This window comes from Mustela erminea, chromosome X (assembly GCF_009829155.1).
Source record: "Mustela erminea isolate mMusErm1 chromosome X, mMusErm1.Pri, whole genome shotgun sequence".
NCBI lineage: Eukaryota > Metazoa > Chordata > Mammalia > Carnivora > Mustelidae > Mustela > Mustela erminea.
Window position 1 is genome coordinate 117,409,910 of NC_045635.1, and position 24,258 is coordinate 117,434,167.

The 24,258-nt window shown below is 41.8% G+C and overlaps 1 protein-coding gene across 9 annotated transcripts in view; it reads right to left on the reverse strand.

The window, feature by feature from the left end:
* ATP11C (ATPase phospholipid transporting 11C) overlaps positions 1–24,258 on the reverse strand; it is a 180,653-nt gene that overhangs the window by 66,618 nt on the left and 89,777 nt on the right. For all 9 annotated transcript variants that reach the window (XM_032329562.1, XM_032329565.1, XM_032329561.1 and 6 more), the window contains exons 3-7: positions 22,517–22,606; positions 19,581–19,661; positions 17,380–17,487; positions 3,426–3,554; positions 1,562–1,665 (exon numbers count right to left, since the gene is read on the reverse strand). In XM_032329562.1, the coding sequence (XP_032185453.1) occupies positions 1,562–1,665; positions 3,426–3,554; positions 17,380–17,487; positions 19,581–19,661; positions 22,517–22,606 (512 nt within the window). The remainder of the gene's footprint in view (positions 1–1,561; positions 1,666–3,425; positions 3,555–17,379; positions 17,488–19,580; positions 19,662–22,516; positions 22,607–24,258) is intronic.

Genomic DNA, 24,258 nt, shown 5'->3' on the forward strand with positions numbered 1-24,258 from the left:
AACCACTGCATGAGTCTCAGGGGGCAAACATCTAATGACCATCTCGGAAATTTCCAACCTCTCTCATTGAGCTGATCGCAATACCGAGCTTGATCTGCTCACTTAACATGGCTAGACACAGGATAATGTGCATTTCTCAAAAAATGGGGTAAGGCGGCCTAACTCTCCTTAACAAGAGAGAGTTATGCATATTTTATAGTTTGCATCATCGTTTTTCAGAAAAAGTGAACTGTGATTACTACGTACACAAAGTATGATGGTCTGTTTATTTATTCACCATATGTTAATTGTGCCAGTGCTGTGGTAGGTGCTAGGGACCCACTAGGAAGCCAGAAAGACATGTTCCTCCCACTAAAGGCAGACAAGTTAACAGGCAATTACAATGTAAATGATCACGGCTCAGGTTGTGGAAGCACAGGTGTTCTGAAGACACAAATCAAGGACACTCAGCCTAGTCCAGAGAAATCAGGAATAACCTTCCCTGCCCTAAAATTCTCCTTCACATTTAAGGTAACTGATAAATTTAGGAGCTGCCATGTGAACATGCAGAAAAGCATCCTGGTCTCTAACACAGGCAGAATCGGCCACCCCTTCTTCTGTGACTCCATGGGCGTTTCAGTCTGTTCTATTATGTCTCTGTACTATAGGCCTAGCTTTAATAAATATTTATGTGCCTTGCAAAGTCTGAGATCCCTGAAGGCAGGGAACAGCTGTTTTGTTTTATGGTCCTAGTTCCTACTCTCAGGAATGATGGGAAGGCGGGAAGGCACCGTTCTTGTAGTGGGATGAAGACTCTGTTTTTCCACTACTGTGCGCTGGTGTTAAGCTACATCCAACCATTTGGCCCCCCATTATGACCAACAGAATTCGTTAACAAGATGCCTGGCACGGGTAATTGAGGCCATCTGTAAGAGGGAATAGAATGAGATTAACTGGCCCACGTGGGGATAAAACTTGTTACTCTATCCTTATCAACAGCATGCTCTAATCAACCGAACTAACCAGTCTTAAAAAATCAAATGCCAAATTTCTGAGAAACTACAATGACTGTTCATCAGCAAGTCTATTCCAGAAAGCCCAAGTATAGTAAAATAGAGGAAATCACAGTAGACAAAAAGCAGCCTATTTGCAATACTGAGTTCAGCATAATCCTCATAAAAAAGGATAGTGCGTGGCCCCATATCCCCTTCCTCTCTTTAATGTTGGAGGACATACCCAGTGGCTTATTTTTGTTTTCATTAACTCTGATTAATACACGAATCTCACAGAGCAGCCTGACGGGGTAACATAATCTTAAAACACGATAGATGATCGTGTTTACAAATAACAAAAATAAAAGAAAAATCACAGGTAAGGTGTCTGGGCCTACAGTGATTTATCTTGGGCTGGTAGTGAACAAGGCTGATTTGATTCATTTCTCTGCCAGAAGGAAAGAACAGCTCATAAAAACACGAACGAAGGAGGGCTGGAAAGTGGCGGGTCTCTTCATGATACTGGTGGCAAAGAGCGGCCGAGTCAACAGACCATCGCACAGGGCAGATCACAACCAGGGGATTCTTACTTGTAGAGGTCCGGCTGCGGCTGCTCACATTCAATTGCTGCTCGGAGGGTATCAATGGACTCAGCTGTACATAGTGCAATGGTGTCCCGTACCGCATAATGTGTCTAGATGAGGAAAGCAGAAGAAAAAGCAAAACCAATACAAAGGGATTCTTTTCATCATCGTACACCCACCTTATTCCGGCAACACAGTATGTTTTTTGTAAGAGGCTTTAGCAGAATAATACAAATATTGATGCACGTTTCCCACTAACTAAATTTTATGGTATTATTCTTCGAATATATTATAAATAATTAGAAAGATAACCCCACTGCAAAGAGATTTAGAAGATAATGAAAAAACTAAAAGCTTAACCTGATAGTGATAGCAGAGAGAATTCCATTTGTAGCATGCATATCCTTAACGGAAAACCCAACGAAAAACTTAATCCATTTACTTTTTCTCCTATTTATAGAACTGAGCCCTGTTATTTTGTTCACCAGAGGGTACCACGGTATCAATGTATACATATGAATTGAACATAAATAACCCTTTGGGTCATAAGAAGGCTAACATTTTGCCAACTGAAAGAAAAAATTCATTAATAGTTCCACTACACAAATAGCATAATTAATCATATTGAAAATGCCCAAAGAGGCTACATTTCATAGGAAGAGCAGCAATATGATGTGTTTTGCTTTAGTCAAACAGTTGGCATATTCTACTAGTGTATATTATGCACTTGATTTACCCAGAACTCAAGGCAGGCGCCAATAAACCCATTTATAAATCATCAAAGGAGGGCTAACACAGACTCCAAGACTGCACCACTTATGCAGAAGGGAAAGCTGTCGCATGGTCTTCTGGGAATATTATGGAACTGCGTGAGTTCTATTTAAAACTCTCCCCTGATTTTGAAAACCTATGTACTTTTTAGCAGATCTGATCGGATCAACTAAACTGAACAAAGAAGCCACTTAAAAGTTTTCTTCCTCTAAACAACTTTTTCCCCTATTAGGGCATCTTTAGGTAGATTTCTTGATTTTTATCCTTACATTTCCTCAAATTTAATTTTGCTTTTGAACAGTTTAAAAGCACTAGTTCACCACCATGCCCTTGAAGTACGGAATTAGTCATCTCCTAGGCATTTCAGTTCCTGTTTCACATACTGAGTTCTGGTTCTCGAATCCAGATGGAAAAAACAAGCAGAGAAAAGCCCCTCAAGGATACACACAGAGGTGAGCACATTAGTGCCCTTCCTTAAACACAGCATAGAGAGGATACACCTTCATACCCTGTGGAGCTCTGGACGACGGCCAAGAACGGATTGCCATTAAGTACTGTGGAACAAAGTTAGCCTCCAATTTGAGCAAACTTACTTTAGCTTGTTTATAATTCTTCCTAGTTGCAATGAACAAACATTTGCCAAACAAAACCCCAAGGTATTTTTTAAAAAGCAACCAAACTACTCCAAGATAGAGTTCCTATATGCCATGATAAACATTTTTCAAGAAAATCATCACTTTAAAAATAAAAACAGATTGGCAGAGTACAGGAAGTTATTTTTATAGTTACATAGTTTAAGCCTACAACGACATTCATTTGAAAAAGCCCAAAGAAAACATCGAATCAATGCAAACAGGGCTACAGAAAACGTGGTGGCTTTTATTTGGGACATGGATTTTCTTCGCTGAACACCACGCTTTTTCCTAAAGTTGGGTAACTGCTTAGACGTTCAAACACAATTATATAAAAGCTGCTTTCAAGTACAAAACTTGCACAAATAGGAAAAAACAAGATAAAAGACTGGGAGCCATGGGAAGCAGTCCTGTATGACCAACTACCCTGAGCTCGAGATGTTGAGGCAAGGTTTCCTCTCCCTTACTTTGCAGTTGGATTCCCCATCAAGACTGGCTGTAGTCACGTAACAGGTTCCGTCGCCAGTGCAGGATGACAGAAGAATGAGATCACAGGGGAAGGTTTCATCTGCCTGTACTTCTACTACATCACCGACCTAGCAGAGAGAGAAAAAGAAATACAAATATTCTTAATTCCAAACAAAGCATTCATTATACCTCAAACTGCAGCCGAAACAGTAGCAGGAGACCCCTCCCGCTCCTAGGGAGTGTCTCAGCATCGCACGCCACGGGAAAGATGATGAAAAGAACATTATTCAACATTCAGAATCCTCTGCAAGGTCACAAGAACTGACCGATGCCGTCAGATTACCTTATTAGTGAACTTTACTTTCAAAGAAACCATTTCAGTACCCTGGGAGCAGTCTACTCTCTGATGTTTTTTGGCACTGCTGTTCGATAAGACAATGACCACTGTCAGTTCATGAATCAATCCTGAAAATCTGCGTGTCTCGACCTGAGCACTTCCTGAACACTGGGCAGCCACTGTCCTACTCCGCGTCGTGCGTATTTCAACATGCTTTGCTTTGCCTGTGCTAACACCAGCTGTTACTGTTGGGTGCCAGGCCCTTCTTCAGTGCTCGGAAAAACTTAGCCAGCTGGAGAGGCATCTACTTTTCCCATAACATTTGACAAAGAAATAATTTTCCAACAGGTCGCTTTCCAATCATTCATCCTGCAGTCAGAACACTCCATTAATACAGCGACGGGAAATGCTTTCCTCTCAGCAAGTACCCAAAGCTCAAGTAGAGGCAAACCATGAGAAGAAATCAGGAACCATTTCTAGTGCACATAATTTAAAATGTAGGGAATACGTCGTAATGGCTAAAAGGTAGAACTTTTTCTTTTCTTTTTAAGATTTCATTTATTTATTGAACAGACAGAGATCACAAGCAGGCAGAGAGGGAAGCAGAGAGAGAGGGGGAAGCAGGCTCCCTGCTGAGCACAGAGCCCGATGGGGGGGCTCGATCCCAGAACCCTGGGATCATGATCTGAGCCGAAGGCAGAGGCCTTAACCCACTGAGCCACCCAGGCGCCCCCGGTGGAACTTTTTCTTAAAGATGTTACTTATTTATGTATTTGAGAGAGGGAGAGCATGCAGGGGGCGGAGCAGAGGGAGAGGGACACACAGATTCCGTGCTCAGCACGAGCCCCATGTGGGGCTCGATCTCCTGACCCTGAGATCATGACTTGAGCCGAAATCAAGAGTCAGACACTCAACCCACTGAGCCACCCAGGCGCCCTACAAAGTAGGACTCTGTAACCTGACTTTGGGCCCAGCTCCGCCACGTCAGCACATGAGCTCGGGTGAGTGCCTCAGGTGATGAGAACTCGCTCGCCGGACTGGTTTGAGCGGGAAAGGAGGTGAAACGGTTCGCCGAGGACCCGGCCCAGATTCACCACTTGATACTTCTCACACATACACGGCCACTACTTTACTCCCAACCTCTGAAGAGTCCTGACAGTTTTGGGGAAGGACATAAGAAATCATCTAGAGTTCAGGGCCTCCCAAACTTTTTCATCCTGTGGCAGAGAAAATTTTGTGCAGCACCTCAGATGAAGGGAGGAAGCTGCTTGTGGCAGAAGACAACCCACCCCGGTGGGACCAGGGGGTCCATACCTAGCACACGAACCTGGACACACCGGTCCTGAAACGCTGGATTAATGACACACACCTGCCTCCTATTTGCTACATGATTTGGCAGAGAGAGATGTGGATTTCAAGACCTATTCGGGAACAATTTTATTTTCTTGCCAATCTTAATCAGCAGCCAAGAGCAATAGCATCATTAACGGAACTAATTTGTAAATAATATTTTGTTGGATCTTTCCTTTCTCACTTACATAAACACTTGTGTTGCTTGCATAAAACCACAACCTATGATTAAATCCACAGAAGAGAAATAACAATCAAAATCCTCAATCATCTTAAAAGAAGGAAACGCTCCTTCAAGGATGGAAGATGATTCTTAGGCAGCAACACATAAAAACCACAAAGAGACGATCATGTTTTGCTCAGATATGAACTGGGAAGGTTCTGTACCTTGAGCGCAAGTTGAGGCTGGTGACATGGCCACAGGGCAGACCTTAGAGGGCAGGCAGGCCAGGCTCAGGAGGTCAAGCCTTACCCTAAGGCAAGGGTGGGGGAGAGGTGGGAAGGGCCTTTCTTTAAAAAATAATTTATTTTTTTTATATCTTTTCAGCATAACACTATTCATTGTTTTTGCACCACACCCAGTGCTCCATGCAGTCCGTGCCCTCCCTAATACCCACCACCTGGTACCCCAACCTCCCACCCCCCGCCCCTTCAAGACCCTCAGATTGTTTTTCAGAGTCCATAGTCTCTCATGGTTCACCTCCCCTTCCAATTTCCCTCAACTGGGAAGGGCTTTTTTAAAGAAAGGGAACAACAGGGTACACGGGGGCATTCACCGGGGGCTCTGTTTCCATTGAGCAAAGTTAAAAGCAGCAAAAGAACATCACCATCCCTCATGATAAATACTAGAAAACGCCAGATCATCTACAAAATTATGTGTTTTTTTAGTTCATCAGAAAGCTGAGGTTGCGAGGCAACCAAGTGAACTGAATTTCAAAGGGCGAAAAGTCCTTTCGCGGAGAGACAGGAGAAGCGAACTGCTTCACAACTGACAAGGCACAGGAGCAAGCGATGACTGCCATAAAAGGGCAGAAGAAGAAAACAAGTGGATTTTTGAACCGATTCTTAAAGGCTTAGTAGGAGCTAATGTGACAGTCTGAAATCTGTAAACCTAAGAGAAAAGAGGGGCTCGTAACCACTGGCATGGGTTGCAACATAGATGTGAGAGATGCCATAATCCTGCACCCCTCTCTCTCTTGAGGCAAAACCCATCTATGTCCGGGAGAAAGGCAAGAAAAGCCCTCCCCGGCTGGTCTCAGGAAAACGTCACCACTGCTAGAGGAGACAAAGAATCAACACCATCTGCTGCTGGGGATGGAACAGAAAACCCATGGCTACCGGGGCGCCAGCCTGGGAAGTTCAACTGCCATTGGAAGGGAGGTGGCAGTTCTGAGACAAGGTATTCAGAGTGAGGCAAAGGTGCGAGCACCCTGCTTAATGCTGAGACTCCAGCAGGAGGACCAAGGAATCACTCTGTTCGGGGGACACCTGGGTGGCTCAGTTGCTAAGCATCTGCCTTCAGCTCAGGTCATGATCTCAGGGTCCTGGGATCAAGCCCCACATCGGACTCAGTTCGAAGCCTGCTTCTCTCTCTCCCCCACTCCCCCTGCCTGTGTTCCCTCTCTCACTGTGTCTCTATTAAATAAATAAATAAAAATCTTTTTAAAAAAAGATTTTATTTATTTATTTGACAGACAGAGATCACAAGTAGGCAGAGAGGCAGGCAGAGAGAGAGAGGAGGAAGCAGGCTTCCCGCTGAGCAGAGAGTCCAATACGGGACTCGATCCCAGGACCCTGAGATCATGACCTGAGCCCAAGGCAGAGGCTTAACCCACTGAGCCACCCAGGTGCCCCAATAAATAAAATCTTAAAAAAAAAATTACTCTGTTCCTCCCAGGAGACTTGCAATAAGAATAACAATAAGAAACAGCAATCTACCTCTCCTCCTGGGGGCGAGGAACAGGAATACTGAGCAAGGCCCTCTGGCCCCCCGGCCCTACACCAAGCACTCCCAGAACTGGAATTTGCAGTGGGGCACTGAAAGCAGCTATGGCCACAACAAACACCGAAGCCAGCTCAACTCCCCATTAGCCTGACTGAACCTACATATTCATGGGCTGACAGGAGAGGTGTGCCTGTTGCAGACCAGAAATACTGTTTACCTTGGTCTCTAGCATTGTTTTGCATACAATGTCCAAAATTCAATTAAAAAAAAAAAAAACCACAAGACCAAAATGACCTAACATCAAGATATAAAGGAGTCAGCACAGGACCCGTCCCGGAAATGTTGAGATTCTGGATTATGAAACAGGCATGTAAAAATAAAAATAACTATGATTAAGATATTAAAGTATTTTGTGGAAAAGGCAGACACCATACATGTGCACATGAAGAATTTGGGCAGAGGGGCGCCTGGCTGGCTCGGCAGGTTAAAGCCTCTGCCTTCGGCTCAGGTCATGATCCCAGGGTGCTGGGATCGAGTCCTGCATCAGGCTCTTTGCTTGGCAGGGAGCCTGCTTCCTCCTCTCTCTCTCTGCCTGCCTCTCTGCCTACTTGTGATTTCTGTCTGTCAAATAAGTAAATAAAAATTAAAAAAAAAGAATTTGGGCAGAGATGGAAACTATAAGAAAAGGCAAAAGGGAAAGTTAGAAAAGAAAAAAAGACGTCCTTCCATGGACTTACCAGCAGACTGGATACAAAAAAGGCAATAATCAGAAAACCTGAAGAAACTCTTCCAGTGTTGCCAACACCAAAACGTATACTCTCTTCCTTACAAAGAGTCGTGCTTTTACCTTGAATTTCTCAAGTCCTCTTCGTCAGCTCTCTTTTCTATGTTCTAGGATTCGATTCAGTCCCATGGCTCCATGTGCCATCTACATGTTGATGAAATCCAAATTTCCATCGCCAGCTCAACCATCTCGAAGCTCCAGGCTTGACAATTCCATCCGCAGGTCTAACAGGTATCTCCAAATGAACGCGGCTAACATGGAATTTCTGATTGCCCCTTTCACTCCTGCATCTATCACCAAACCTGTTTTTCTCCCAGCCTTCTCCCTCTTAATTACCAGCATTTTGTTTCATAGCTCTCTTTAATTCACTCAGTTGCTCAGGCCAAAACCAAGAAGGCTATCTTTATCTTTTTTCCTCTTTCTCTCCCTCCCTGCTCCCAGTACAACACATCGAGCCCTGATGAGTCTACCTCCAGAACATATCCTGAATATATCCATTTGGCTTAATCCTAAGACAGGTGAGACAAAGTTGTGGTTCTGGGCGCAACTCATGATCCAAACTTGTTTCAAATCCCAGGTCCTCCACTTACTCGTCATGGACAAGTTTCTTAATTTTCCTGTGCCTCAGTTTTACCCCCTCTGCCTTCCGCTTGGGTCATGATCTCAGGGTCCTGGGATAGAGCCCCGCATCGGGCTCTCTGCTCAGCAGGGAGCCTGCTTGCCACCCCCAACCCTCCTGCCTCTCTGCCTGCTTGTGATCTCTGTCAAATAAATAAATAAAATCTTTAAAAAAATAGATAAGTTAATATAATGGGAAAGGCAATGCCTGGCATATTTATGTTATATATAAATGTTAACTACTATTTTTATTGTCAGCTCTACTACTGTCATCCTAATATAGGTTCTTATCCTCTCCGGCAAGTCGCTCCCTGGCTTTGAAGCCCTTCAAAAAATATCCACTGCACTGAGGGTACACACCAAGTTACTCTCTTATTCAACAATAGTCTACCCACTTCCCCAGGCAAGCAATCAAACATTTAGATACTTTTAGTTTATAGGCATATCTTGCCACCCACAAATATTCCAGAAAGGGCCGAATCAAACAGCATTTCACACAATAGCATCAACTGATTTAATTAAGATTGTACCTGGTTGAGATCAGCCTCAAAGGTAAAGAAGCCTGATGAACAAAAGGTGGAAGATGGGGGGGTGTCTTTCTATGTGTGGGGGTGACAGCCAAATCAGAAAGAGGAAACAAGAGAAAGGGACAGATGTGGGAAACATTTACTTGTTTCACAATTTTACTTAGTGCCCTGGGAGGTACAGATTTAATGCTATAGATCACTTAGGCTGCATTTGGTTCTTACGCTGAACAACCGAGCTGAGTTTCTAAGACAGGTTTGGCAATTTCAGATCCTAACCACTCTAGCTGAGGCTCTTCCCCTATGGGATGCAGAAAACGCAGAAAAGAAAAAAGGGTGATAGAAAGACATTCTCTATCAATCTCAGGTAACTCTCCCACTCTGTAGCTTTTTCCCCATTATTACTAAAAGAAGATGCAAGACAATATACCTATTGCTGTAAGATGGAGAACTTATGTCCAACAATTCCCAGTGTTTAGTAAATAATTCAGCACTGATTAATACTTGATAAAAGTACAGGGAGGAAAGTATCATTTTTAATGAATCCCTATCACAACCCTGAAATCATTCTGGAATGGTATTTTCACCTGCCCCCTTCTCTTTCTGTTCTACCCATCTTCTTCCTATTTTGGAGAATCTGATTTCTGTTACCTTACATATTTTAATCCATATTCACACAGAAATAGTCTTTTAAAAATAATACCTTGGGGGCACCTGGGTGGCTCAGTGGGTTAAGCCGCTGCCTTCGACTCAGGTCATGATCTCAGGGTCCTGGGATAGAGCCCCACATTGGGCTCTTTGCTCAGCAGGGAGCCTGCTTCCTCCTCTCTCTCTACCTGCCTCTCTGCCTACTTGTGATCTCTGTCTGTCAAATAAAAAAATAAAATCTTTAAAAATAATAATATCTTAGAAGATCAATAAAATCAACACGCCCTTAGACTAAGAAAAAAATGACAGCCTCAAATAGCTAAAAAAAGACATTACATCTGATGCTATAGAAATAAAAAGGATTATAAGAGACTCCTACAAAGAACTGTATGCCAACAAGTAGGATAACTTCGAATAAATGGATAAATACCTAGAAACATACAGCCTGCCAACATTGAATCACGAAGATATAAAAAATCTGAACAGACCCAAAGCTAGTGAGATTGAAGCGGGAGTTGAAAACTTCCCCCAAAAAAAAACCCAGGGCTAAATGACCTCATAGGAGAATTATGCCAGACATTTAAAGAATAACACCAATTCTTCTCAAGCTCTTCTGAAGACTCCAAGAGGAAGGAGCACTCCCAAACTTGTTCTATTAAGGCCTGAATTACTGATACCATTTTACCAGGAAAAGACAGTGTAAAAGAAAAAGACTACAGACCAGTGTCTTCAATGAATACTGACGAAAAAAGTCCTGAACAAATACTACCCAACCAAATCCAACAGCCCATTACAATGATCACCCACCATGACCAAATGGGATATATCCTTGGGAATGAAAAGATATACACAAAAATCAATCGGTGTAATGCAACACATAACAACAGACAAAAGCTAGATAACCATCTCAATCAAAGCAGAAAAAGCATTTGGCATAATTCAATACTCTTTCATGATAAAAACAATGAACTACAAAGAGAGGGGAAAAAAAATGACCTCAACATAATAAAAGCCATATATGAAAAGCCCACAGCTAATATCATACTCAGTGAGGAAAGAGTGAAAGCTTTTCCTCTAGTATCAGGAACAAAGCAAGGATATCCACTCCCAGCATGGCTATTCAATATTGTACTGATGTTCTAGCCAGAGCAATTACACCAAACCAAAAAAAAGGCATACAAGTTGGACAAGCACTAAAATTATTCTGGTTTGCAGATGACATAATATTATACATAAAAAACTCTATAGATTCCGCACACACAAAAACCTGTTAGAATTAATATATGAATTACACAGAGCTGCAGGATATAAAACCAACACTCAAAATCAGTTGAATTTTATACAGAAATGAGGAGACTGAATTTTTATTGCATTTTATATAGAAATGCAACTGATTTTGAGTGTTGGTTTGAGTGTTGGTTTTATATCCTAACAAGGATCAATCCAAAAAGGAAATTAAAAAGGGAAACTCTTTTTACAATAGCATCAGAAAAGAAAAAATACTTAGGAATAAACTTAATCAGGGGCGCCTGGGTGGCTCAGTGGGTTAAGCTGCTGCCTTCGGCTCAGGTCATGATCTCAGGGTCCTGGGATCGAGTCCCGAATCCGGCTCTCTGCTCGGAGGGAGCCTGCTTCCCTCTCTCTTTCTCTGCCTGCCTCTCTGTCTACTTGTGATTTCTCTCTGTCAAATGGATAAATAAAATCTTTAAAAAAAAAAAGGAATAAACTTAACCAAAGAAGTTAAAGACTTGCACATTGAAAGCTACAAAGCATTGCTAAAAGAAAGCAAAGATAATAAAAATAAAGGGAAAGCCATTTCATGTTCATGAGCTGGAAGACTTCAGACTGCTTGAATGCCTATACCATTCCAGCAATCTGCAAACTCAATGGAATTCCTACCAATATGTAAATGACATTTTTTGCAGACATAGAAAAAAATTCTTAAAATTTATATGGAATCTCAAGGACCCCAAACAGCCAAAATGATCTTGAAAATAACAAACTTGGGGAGTCTTCCCAGTCCCAGATTTCAAAACATACTACTAAGCAACAGTAATTAGGATGGTATGGTACTTGCATAAAGATGAATATATAGACCAATGAAGAGACAGCCCATAAATAAACCTTGCATGTATAGACAAATGATTTTCTTTCTTTCTTTCTTTCTTTCTTTCTTTCTTTCTTTCTTTCTTTCTTTCTTTCTTTCTTTTTTAAAGATTTTACTTATTTATTTGACAGACAGAGATCACAAGTAGACAGAGAGGCAGGCGGGGTGGGGAAGCAGGCTCCCTGCTGAACAGAGAGCCCAATGTGGGGCTCGATCCCAGGACCCCGGGATCACGACCTGAGCCTAAGGCAGAGGCTTTAACCCACTGAGCCATCCAGGTGCCCCACCAAATGATTTTCAACAAGGGTGTCAAGACTATGCAATAGGGAAATGATAGTCTCTTCAACAAATGGTGTTGGGAAAGCTGGATAGCCACATGCAAATAATGAGGTTTGACTCTTATCTTACGTCACATACAAAAATTACTCAAAATGAATTAAAGACCTGATTATAAGGGGCAAGTGAGTTGCTTAGTTGGTTAAATGTGTGCTTTTGGCTCAGGTCATGATCTCGGGGTCCTGGGATTGAGCCCATGCTGGGCTCCCTGCTTAGCAGGGAGGCTGCTTCTCCCTCTCCCTCTCCTCCTGCTCATGCTCTCTCTCTCTCAAATAAATAAACAGAACTATAGAAAAATAAAAAGACCTAAACTTTTTAGACTCCTGGAAGAACATCAGGGAAAAGCTTCAGGATGTTGGAGTCAATAAAGATTTCCTGGACATATACCAAAATACAGGGAAAAAAAAAATCAACATTAGAAACGGGAATATATCTGGGTGCCTGTGTGGCTCAGTCAGTGAACTGTCCATCCAACTCTCGGTGTCAGTTCAGGTCTTGACTTCAGAGTTGTAAGCTCAGGCCCTGTGTTGGGCTCCACACCGGGTGTGCAGCTTACTTAAAAAAAAAAAAGAAAGAAAGAAAGAGAAAGAAAAAGAAATGGGAATATATCAAACTTAAAATTTTGCATCAAAGGAAATAATCAACAGAATGAAAAGGTAACCTAAGGAATGGGAGAAAATACTTGCCAATCATATATCTGATAAGGAGTTAATGTCCAGAATATACAAGAGAATTCTACAACTCAACAACAAATTAAAAAACGGGTAAAGGATCCAAATAGACATTTCTCCAAGTATGATACACAAATGGCCAAAAAGCACATGAAAAGATGTTTCACATCTCTAATCATTTCAGAAATCCAAGTCAAAGCCACAAAGAGATACTTTAAACCCATTAGGACGGCCACCATCAAAAGAACAGAAACTAACAAGCCCTAGAGAAGCGGTGGAGAAGTTGAAACCCTTGTACACTCTAAGTGAAAGATAAAATGACATATCCATTTTGGAAAAGAGTATGCAGGATTCTTGAAAAATCAAAAACAGAATTGCCGCATGGTTAAGAAATTTTATTTCTGGGTATATATCTAATGTAATTTAAAGCAGGATCTCAAAGAGTTATTTGTACACCTTTGTTTGTCACAGCATCATTTACATTCCGAAGAGGTGGAAGCAATGCAAATGTCCATCAACAGATGAGCTGATGAAGAAAAGGGAGTATACGCACCAAACGGAATATAATGTAGTCTTAAGAGGGGACTTCCTGTCACATGCTACAACATGGATGAACCCTGAAGACATTATGCTAAGTGAAATAAGCCAGGCACAAAAGGATAAATGCTGTATGATTCCATTCGTAGGAAGTATTTCTCAAAAGTAGTCGGTCATAGAAATAGGAAATAGAAAGGTGTTTACCAAGGGCTGGGGGACGGGGGAGCTCATGTTTAATGGGTATAAAGTTTTAGTGTTACACAATGAAAAGATTCCAGAGATTTGTTGTACAATGTGAATATACTTATTAACACTACTGGACTGTACACTAAAAATGGTTAGTTAAGATGAGGGGGATGCCTGGCTGGCTTAGTTGGTGGAGCATGTGACGCTTGATCTTGGGGTTGTGAGTTCGAGTCCCACAATGGGTGCAGAGATTTCTTAAAACAATAAAATCTTAGGGGCGCCTAGGTGGCTCAGTCAGTTAAACCTCTGGCTTGTAGCTCAGGTCATGATCTCATGCCTGCCGGGATGGAGCCCTGTGCTGTTGGGCTCCATGCTCAGCAGGGAGTCTCCTTTAAGATTCTCCCCCTCTGCTCCTCCCTAACTCCCCCACAAATAACTAAATCCTTACAAAAAATAAAACAAAAAAATGGTTAAGATGGTTAAGATGGGCTCTCTTGGGGGCTTACTTTCAAGATGACCAAGAAAAGAAGGAAAAATGGTTGTGTCACAAAGGGCCGTAGCCATGTGCGGCCTATTCAGGGTACCAACTGCGTAGCTGTGGGCCGAATTCAAGGCCATTGGGAAGTTTGTTATTCGGACCACAATACAGACCACCGCCATCAGGGGCATTCCCAAAGCAAGTAGGTCTGCTAGACCTATGTCTGTCCCAAGCTTTCTGTGAGACTACGTTACTGCCCAAGCTGTGCCGTTCCCAGCAAGCTATTTCAGAATCTCTCCTGAAGCACGGAAGGACCCGACACCCTCACCAATTTAGACCCGTGGATGTTACCTCACCACCCCCACCAAAGCCCACGTTAAGGAGCTAAGTCCTTAAGCAATGAAGAAAAACTGTTCTCCGAAAAAAAATAAATAAATAAAATGGAGATCATACTTTTAAAAAAAATGGTTAAGAGGCTCAATTTAATGTTATATGCTTTTTGATCACAATAACAAAATGAAATTTAAGAAATAATACTCTGGGACAAAATATTTATAAAAGACATATCTGATAAAAGGCTGTTAACTAAAATATTAAGAAAAACTTTTAAAACTCAACAATAAGAAAATGAGCACTGTGATTCAACAATGGGTACAGACTTGACTAGACAGCCTCATGAAAGAAGATATTCAGATATCAAGGACGCATATGACGAGATGATGAACACCGTTATGTCATTCGGGAAATGCAAATTAAAACAAAAATGGGATACCACTACAAACATATTAGAATTGCCAAAACCCAAAACACTGACAACAAATGTTGGCCAGGATGTGGAGAACCGGGAACTCCCATTGGGTGCCAATGGGAATGCAAAATGAAAAGCCTCTTTGGAGATAGCTTGGCAGCTTCTTACAAAATTAAACACGCTTTTACCAAACAATCTAATAAGCACACTCCTTGATATTTACCCAAATAAATTAAAATCTTATGTTCATGCAAGAACTCGAATATGGGGCACCTGGGTGGCTCAGTGGGTTAAGCCTCTGCCTTCGGCTCAGGTCATGATCTCAAGGTCCTGGGATTGAGCCCCGCATCGGGCTCTCCGCTCAGCAGGGAACCTGCTTCCTTCCGCCTCTCTGCCTGCCTCTATGCCTATTTGTGATCTCTCTGTCAAATAAATAAATAAAATTTTAAAAACATACTTAAAAAAAAAAAAAAAGAATTCACATATACATGTTTATAGCAGCCTTGTCCATGATTGCCACAACCTGGAAGCAACCAAGATGTCTCTCAGAAAGTGAATGGAGGGGCACCAGCATGGCTCAGTGGGTTTGAAGCCTCTGCCTTCTGCTTGGGTCGTGATCTCAGGGTCCTGGGATCGAGCCCCGCATCGGGCTCTCTGCTCAGCAGGGAGCCTGCTTCCTCCTCTCTCTCTCTGCCTGCCTCTCTGCCTACTTGTCATCTCTGTCAAATAAATAAAAAAAATATTTTTTAAAAAAAGTAAACGGGGGCACCTGGGTGGCTCAGTGGGTTAAAGCCTCTGCCTTTGGCTCAGGTCATGGTCCCAGGGTCCTGGGATCGAGCCCCAAATGAGGCTCTCTGCTCAGCGGGGAGCCTGCTTCCTCCTCTCTCTCGGCCTGCCTCTCTGCTGACTTCTGATCTCTGTCAAATAAATAAATAAAATCTAAAAAAAAAAAGGGAACGGATATATAAACTGGTCCACCTAGACAATGGATTATTAAGCACCAACAAGAAATGAGACATTGAGACATGAAAAGGCATGGCATAATAAACTTAAATGCATATTGTTAAGTTGAAGAAGCCAATCTGGGGCACCTGGATGGCTCAGCTGGTTGGGCAACTGCCTTCGGCTCTGGTCATGATCGATCAAGCCCAACATCGGGCTCCCTCCTCAGTGGGGAGTCTGCTTCTCCCTCTGACCCACTCCTCTCTTATCTTCTCTCTCCCCCCCCCATAAATGAATGAATGAATGAATGAATCTAAAAAAAAAAGCCAATCTGAAAAGGCTACATACTATCATACCATACATGATTCTAACAGTATAATATTACGGAAAAGCAAAACTATCGAGTAAAAAGATTAGTGGTGACCTGGGGTTGCCAGGACGAAGGGATGACGAGACAAAGCATATATAAAGGATGTTTAGAGCAGTGAAGCGATTCTACCTGATACTAGTGAATCCTTGTCATTAGACATTTGTCTAACGCCACTGAATTTGGAACAAGACTGAACCCTAATGAAAACTTACGGACATTGGGTAATAATGATGTCCCAGTGTAGGTTCACGGATTGCAACAAAAATACCGCTATGGAACACTGAGGGAAGTTGTACATACATGGGAAAAGGGGGGTATATGTGAAATCTGTACTTTCCTCAATTTTGCTGTGAACCCAAAACAACTCTGAAAAAGTAAAGTATATTATTAATTAAAATATTATCTGTTGGGAACAAAAAAGATTATTTGATGTGGAGAGGTCTAAAATCTTATTGACAGGGATCTTACTAGGTAATAATCAACAATGATTAATTTGGATTCAAAAAGAACTTGGGGGCACCTGGGCGGCTTAGTGGATTAATGCCTCTTCCTTGGGCTCAGGTCATGATCCCAGGATTCTGGGATCGAGCCCTGCACCGGGCTCTCTGCTCCGCGTGGAGCCTGCTTCCCCCACCCCTCCTGCTTCCCTCTCTGCCTCCTTGTGATCTCTGTCAAATAAATAAAATCTTTAAAAAATAAAATAAATAAAAAGGAACTTGGCTGGTAGTAAAAGATGATACTATCTTGGCATTCTTTTACATTGCTGGTGGAATGTAAAATGGCACAGCTGCTGTGGAAAACAACTTGGTGGTTCATGAAAAAGTTGAACACAGAACTACCATATCATGTAGTGATTCTACTAAGTATATACTGCAAAGATCTGAAAATAGGTGATCAAACAAAAACTTGACCGTGAATATTCATATCAGCAATGTTCCTAAAAGCCAACAGGTAGAAAACCCCCCAAATGTCCATCAACTGATGAATGGATAAAGCAAAGGTGGTGTAACCGTACGAAGGGATATTTAGCCATAAAAAGCAGGATTTACTAATATATGCCACAGTAAGAAGAGACCTTGAGAACATTGCAGTAAGTGAGAGAAGGCAGACACAAAAGGCCACACAGTGTTGGATTCCATTTATATGAAATAATCTAGAATAGGTAAATCCATAGAGACAGAAAGAGGATTAGCGGTTGCCAGGGCCTGGGGGAGGGAGGGATGTGGCATGACGACTTAATGCCCAAGGGGGTTATGAAAATGTTCTGGAACTCAAAAGTGTTGACGGTTGCATAACAACACGAATATACTCAATTGTATATTCTAAAATGCTGTGTTTTATCACAATTTAAAAAATCGAACTACAAAAATACCTTGATTTTTTCACTCTCTTTTCTCACTCGTTTTGCATTCTCAATAATGTAAACAGTGCTCTTGTTGACTTCATTGTCAGCTCTGTGTCTTAGCCAATCCTCATATCCCTAGAATAAAAATAACTACAGTCAAGCTCACATAATGCAGTGCAGTTAATAAATTTCTATAGCCCCCTATGAATCACCAGCAGATATTTAGACTGATAGTATTAATCTCAACTCACAGTGCTAAAGAGACAACATTGTTCATTTTTACAGCAAAAACTAAGATATGCTTTCAAAATACCCCTTAGGCAAATAGCTTTACTGCTGAAAGGTTTCTCCATTCTCCAGAGAAGTATCAATGAAAACACGGGCATCAGAACCTTAATATTCTTCAAATGTGAAAGGCTATGATTTACTCTTCTAATTCTACTCTTGAAATTCAAGTTAATGTTAATTTATCTACCTTTTAATGTGACCATTTTTTTCCCTGGGTTTTATTTTCTAGCTCTTATCACTTAAATCTATTCTTCTGTAGTAGACTGTTGGGAGTGATCATTGCTGAGGAAATCTAATTCCTTCCCAGGGACAGAGAATTGAAAAGGCAAGTTAGGGTTATTTTTGACACAGAATCCACGACAAGTTTTGGAAGTCAACAGTTAAACTTCTCCACTGGTAGTAAAGGAAACCATAAATTGGTGTTCATTTTTTAGAGTTAAAAGTAATCAGGGAAAGGTCTAATGGCTCATTTTAGTCTGGTTTTCTGTATGAAGTAAATTTAAGCCAAAAGAACTAAGGGAAGAGGATGTTCATTTGTTTGAGCATGACCTCTTCTCCTTTTTTACATCACATTGCTTTTTTCCTTTAGAATGATGTCTGTACCTTTTCAAATGGAACTGTTTGAAAAAAATCTCTTGATCGCCTTCTGCTTTTTTCTCCAATGCTATATTCATGCCTGTTCTGTCCCTCTTTATGACAATGCTAGGCTATCACTTCCTATGGCACTTTCTGTGATGTCAGTGAGGAAAGAGAGGCCCTAAAATGAACTAGTACAGAGAGTAAAATGAATCAGTAAGAGCTTTTGTAAGCCATACAGGCTATTCTTGGAACCAGCAATTCTATGATGTTAAAGAAAATAATCCTAACAGCCTAAGGGAAAGAACATTCCAGAAATCTTTATTTAGCAACCAAACACTTGATAAAGTATTCTTGCAGTTTCCGGCAGGCAAGATATAAGACCAGATAACCCCAAGAGGAAAGGTAACCTTGTTCAAAATTCCATTAAACAGACCTTCATTTTTGAAGTTCTTGAGGATAGTTTTTAAAGCTCTTTGGTAAGTTACTGTCTAAAAGTATATCTGCCATCAGTCAGGTCCTCCGGACTGTTCCAATACACGATAAACGTTGCTAACCCACCCTTTACCTCCAGATTCCCTTTTCCACTTTCAATTTCATGTGGAATTTTTCAAAGGTACTATCATATAAAAGGGTCAAAATACTTCCAAGTCATCAGCATCAGAAACCATGGCAATTGTCAGCGTTGACGAAAAGCGAGAGTAAGTCTCCTCTGCCCACCACCCACTTCAGCTGCATCATGGAAGAAAACAAACACCAAGTACTTGGACTCTTGAGTTCTCTGCTTTAGGCGACAACAACAAAAATTTACCACACTGGGAATTTTTCAGAAAGACAGAACACACTGAAAAACACTTAGATACATTAAAAATTCACCTCTCGGGGCACCTGGGTGGCTCAGTGGGTTAAAGCTTCTGCCTTCAGCTCAGGTCATGGTCTCAGGGTCCTGAGATCGAGCCCCGCATCGGGCTCTCTGCTCAGCACGGAGCCTGCTTCCTCCTCCTCTCTCTCTCTCTCTCTCTCTCTCTGCCTGCCTCTCTGCCTACTTATGATCTCTCTCCCTCTCTCTCTCTCCCTCTCTGTGTCAAATAAATAAATAAAATATTTTTTTAAAACTTCACCTCTCACCTCCTGCCTGAGCTGTACCTTCCACCTTCTTTCTTTTAGGCTTACAAACCCACAACACAAATACTAAGGGGGAAAAAAAGGAAATTTAAAGAAGTACCTTATGGTCATTTTAATATGTTTTCCATAGGAATCAAGGATGCTGCCCACTCTACATAAATATGAAAAAGGACATTTGGCAATGAAATTCAAACCAGATGGGACTGAAATGCAGGCATAATTGTACAAAAGAAATTTACCTGCTTGATGGCTGTAACAGTTATAACAAAGAAGAGTGGGAGTCCACTGGTAACCGGGCTAGTCGGTGTGTCCACTGTGACCTAGGTAAAGAAATTAAATTGAATGGAAAAGGAACATAAGCCATTCACTCATATATAGGGCTCATGATGCAACCATTTCGGGCAGAAATACAGACAAGATGTATCCTGGTAGCAGGGTCAATGTTAACTTTCATTAAAACAAAAGCGATCCACAGAGCAATTAATGTAAAGAAACAGTTCTAATTCAGGCTTAGGTTTCATTCCAGTTTGGATTAATGCCCTCCACGAAACAGAAGCAGTCATTTACCATCTCTTCGTCGAGTACCATTCTTTCAGGCCCTGTGCTATCATCGGCCAGGCTCTAGAGATGCTGCTTTGAGTAAGAGAGAGAAACGTCCCTGCCCTCGTAGAGCTGGCAGCTTATAGGAAAACAGGAAAACCGTCAACCAAGTGAACCACTGAAATCTAGAGAGTAAAGCAGAGTTAACTGCACGAAGGCCAGGCTTCCAGGCAGGCACAGAGGACAGCACAGACAATGCCTCTATGGTAGGAGGGGTGGGGGGGCATGTCTAAAGAAATAAAGGAAGCCAGAGGCAGGAGAGAGTGTGGTGGAAGATGGGGCTGGAGATGGGGACAGAGGCAAGCCCAGCAGGGCCTCTAGGCTAGAGTTCATTGTTTATCCCACAGTCGGAAGTAACTAGAGCTCTCGGGCAAGGAGCAGTCCCCCGAACAGAACTACATTTCCAGAAGATCATCCTCCTGGATTTGTGGAAGTTCGTTCCATGTCCGCTGCTATCCCCCTTGTCCAAGCCATCACTTTGCTCGTGGCCCATGGCAGCAGACTCCCACATAGGAATGGGGCGCCGGGGTGGCTCAGTCGTTTAAGTGTCTGCCTTCGGCTCAGGTCATGACCCCAGGGTCCTGGCATTGAGCCCTGCATCGGGCTCCCTGCTCGGCAGGGAGCCTGCTTCTCCTTCTCCCTCTGCTGCCCTGCCTGCTTGTGGTCTCTCGCTCTCTCTAATAAATAAAAATTTTTTTTTAAAGATTTTATTTATTTATTTGACAGACAGAGATCACAAGGAGGCAGAGAGACAGGCAGAGAGAGAGGAGGAAGCAGGCTCCCTGCTGAGCAGAGAGCCCGATGCGGGGCTCGATCCCAGGACCTTGGGATCATGACCTGAGCCGAAGGCAGAGGCTTTAACCCACTGAGCCACCCAGGCGTCCCTAAAATATATTTTTTTAAAAAGTACGAATGGCAAGGAATTTCTTGTCAGGGGTGATGAGAGATGACTCTTCTAAGTGTCTGGTGAACATGACTGGGTCGATGTTGTTGTCATTCACTGAAACAACAAATACCGAGAGATGGGTTCACTCTGCCCGGCCAACTCACTCTTGTCTCTATCCCCACCCAGGCCGGGCTCTGCCACATGCCTGAGTTAGAGATATATGCTTTTATGTGGCTGTGAGCCTTCATGCACAGACTGAGATATCCATCTGGCATTCTTCACCAGGTTAACTTGCTCTAATCTTTCAAGGCTTAATTCAGGTATCATCTAATCTTTGAAGTCTTCTTAAGCTCCTCTTGGCTAGAAAGACCTATGAACTCCCACTGTACCCCCATAGCATGTTGCTCATGAGACTTTTATGACTTGTATTGCATGAAATTAAATGGATAGGGGCGCCTAGGTAGCTCATTGGGTTAAGCCTCTGCCTTCGGCTCAGGTCATGATCTCGGGGACCTGGGATCGAGCCCCACATCGGGCTCTCTGCTCGGCGGGGAACCTGCTTCCCTCTCTCTGCCTGCTTCTCTGCCTACTTGTGATCTGTGTCCAATAAATAAATAAAATTTAAAAAAAAAGAAATTAAATGGACATATGAGTGTAACATACATTCCTTAAGGACAGAAAAGCCATGTCTTGATCTTCATTGCATCTGCTAGAATCTTTGTTATCTGGAAAACCCCAAGGCACACAGTAGGTGGTTGGTATACATTCACTGAACCAAACTGAACCGTGCTGCACACGATGGAATGACTCTCCCGGGCATAATTTTGTATGGTTTATTTTATGCTGTTTGTAAGGTATCTTACCATGGATCTAGAGTAGCTCCTTTTCAAATGCCCCACCATTTGAGACTGAAATTAGCTTCTTCCCATATCACAACCCAGATTGGTTTTAAGTAGCAGGGCTAAATTAAATTACAGTACCATTTACTCAAAGCCTCAAAGTGGATAAACAGAAGCACTTAACATTAACAAGGCATTTGAGCAATTTCATTGGGATGATGTTTCTGCTTTGTTTAAAAAATGAAATGCGGGAAAAATATCCTACTGTAATAAAATTTTCTGGGGGTAATTTTGGTGAAAGAAAACTTGTAATAGCTCATAGTCTTAAAGATGGAAGAGGCAATTAAGATGTCTAAAATTTAAAACACAAAACATTAGCAGAAACATAGAGAAGATCAAATCTATCAGGCTTTCACACGTAAAGTAAATGAATGAGGAAGAGCAAAACTGGTATCAGGAAGAAAAGTGATAAATTTTCAATTAAGCTGAATCTGATGTTTAATGAAGTAAAACTATTTATTTGAACTATTTTAAACTTTAATACATGTCATTGTATTCAATGATACACAATATATGTCCTTCTAGGATGAACAAAGATACAAAGTCTATGAAAGTTTTTAAAGAAAGTAACAAATTCTCAACAGGTTTTTTAGTAAAAATGCTACTTTTGGAAATATGCAAAATCATATAAATCTTAAACTGTAATATTAATACTTTACAAAGTTTTATTAAAACAGGTCCTGAAACACCTTTTTTAGACACAGAGCATTTTAAAGTTAGAAATGGATTGAAAATTTGTTTGGAGTAATTAAGTTTCTAAAAGGGGAATAGTTGTTTGTGGAACTCTTACCTGCACAAGGAAAATGATGAGAAAATAAAAATTTGCAATTCTTCTAAACTGTTCAAACAGATTCTTTGGGAGGAAATTCCAAAGTGTATACTATATGGGAGGAAGGGGAAAAAAATATTATTAGAAGGAAAACTTGAAAAACCCTAGTAACAACTCATATGAGCCAGATTATCAAAATACTTTGAAAACATGTTAAAACCCACACCTCACACATACAAATAAGCATACACTTAGAGGTACACTATGTAAGAAATGAAGTTTTCATTTGCAGCATCACAGCTGGGTCATCTAGTCCCCAACTTCTGCTTTCCCTGACCTGATCTAAATTGTCAGGCGTTCTCAGGTCACTCTATACTTCCTTAATAATACTTGTTACAGTGAATAACTATAGATGTGAACACTTTTTATTAAAGTTTCTCCCTCAATAGGCAATACGTTTCATAAAGACAGGCTGTTCTTTTGTCTTCTTATTACTTCTCCCCCAACACCTAGCAGACACAAAGACACTCAATAAATTAGTTGGATGAATGAACAAACAAATTAATCCCTCCGGCTCAGCTAACCACTGGAGTCTGATCGCCATCACTGATATAACTCTGTCCCTATCAGCAATGCCGCCCCCCCCCCCCCCCGTACCTCCGAGACAGCTGAGGTGTACTCGTAACCCTGGGTCATGGAGGGCTTTCACTTTAATCAACAACACACCACGCTGGGCTTTGGTAACTGGTAACAGGTTAAAGGTTCAATACTAAGTAGTACGTGGGCAGAAGAAAACTCTTGGGCCAACTGTTGAATCACATAGACTTTCTCACTAATATCTTAAGCTCAAGGACAAAATCATTTAAAAATCCCCATGAGAGGGGCGCCTGGGTGGCTCTGTGGGTTAAAGCCTCTGCCTTCAGTTCAGGTCATGATCCCGGGGTCCTGGGATCCAGCCCTGCATTGGGTTCTCTGCGCCACAAGGAGCCTGCTTCCTCCTCTCTCTCTGCCTACTTGTGATCTCTGTCTGTCAAATTAATAAATAAAAATTGGGGCGCCTGGGTGGCTCAGTGGGTTAAAGCCTCTACCTTCGGCTCAGGTTGTGATCCCAGGGTCCTGGGATCGAGCCCCGCATTGGGCTCTCTGCTCCGCAGGGAGCCTGCTTCCTCCTCTCTCTCTGTCTGCCTCTCTGCCTAGTTTCTCTCTGTCAAATAAATAAAATAAAATAAAAAATTATTTAAAAAAAATAAATAAAAACTTAAAAAAAAATCCCCATGAGAAGGTGAATTTTCTAGATATCTTAATGAAGACCAGAAACCAGAAAGAAAGGTTTCTTAACCTAAAAGATCTAAATTTACACTTAAATGATCTCCACCACAAATATGGTGAGAAAATATCCATTAAATTAGGTAAGGTGACTGAAATGCCACAGTTGTAGAGCATGAAACAATATATGTGAATTTACTACTAACCTCTCTTATGGGCTCAAGATTCAGGGAATCCCAAGAAAATGAAGATAAATGAAGGCAAACATATTCAGTAAAAGAGCTGCATTATAATCTAACATGCCAACCCAGAAGGTTCTTCGCCCAGGATTCATGAAGTGCCTCAAGGAAGGTCATTCAAAATGAACTACAAAATTACAGTGAGATAGCACCTCACACCTGTCACGATGGTTAAAACAGAAAACACAAGAAACAATGGGTATTGGTGAGGATGCAGAGAAAGGAACTGTTCCTCTTGCACTGTTGGTGGGAGTGCAA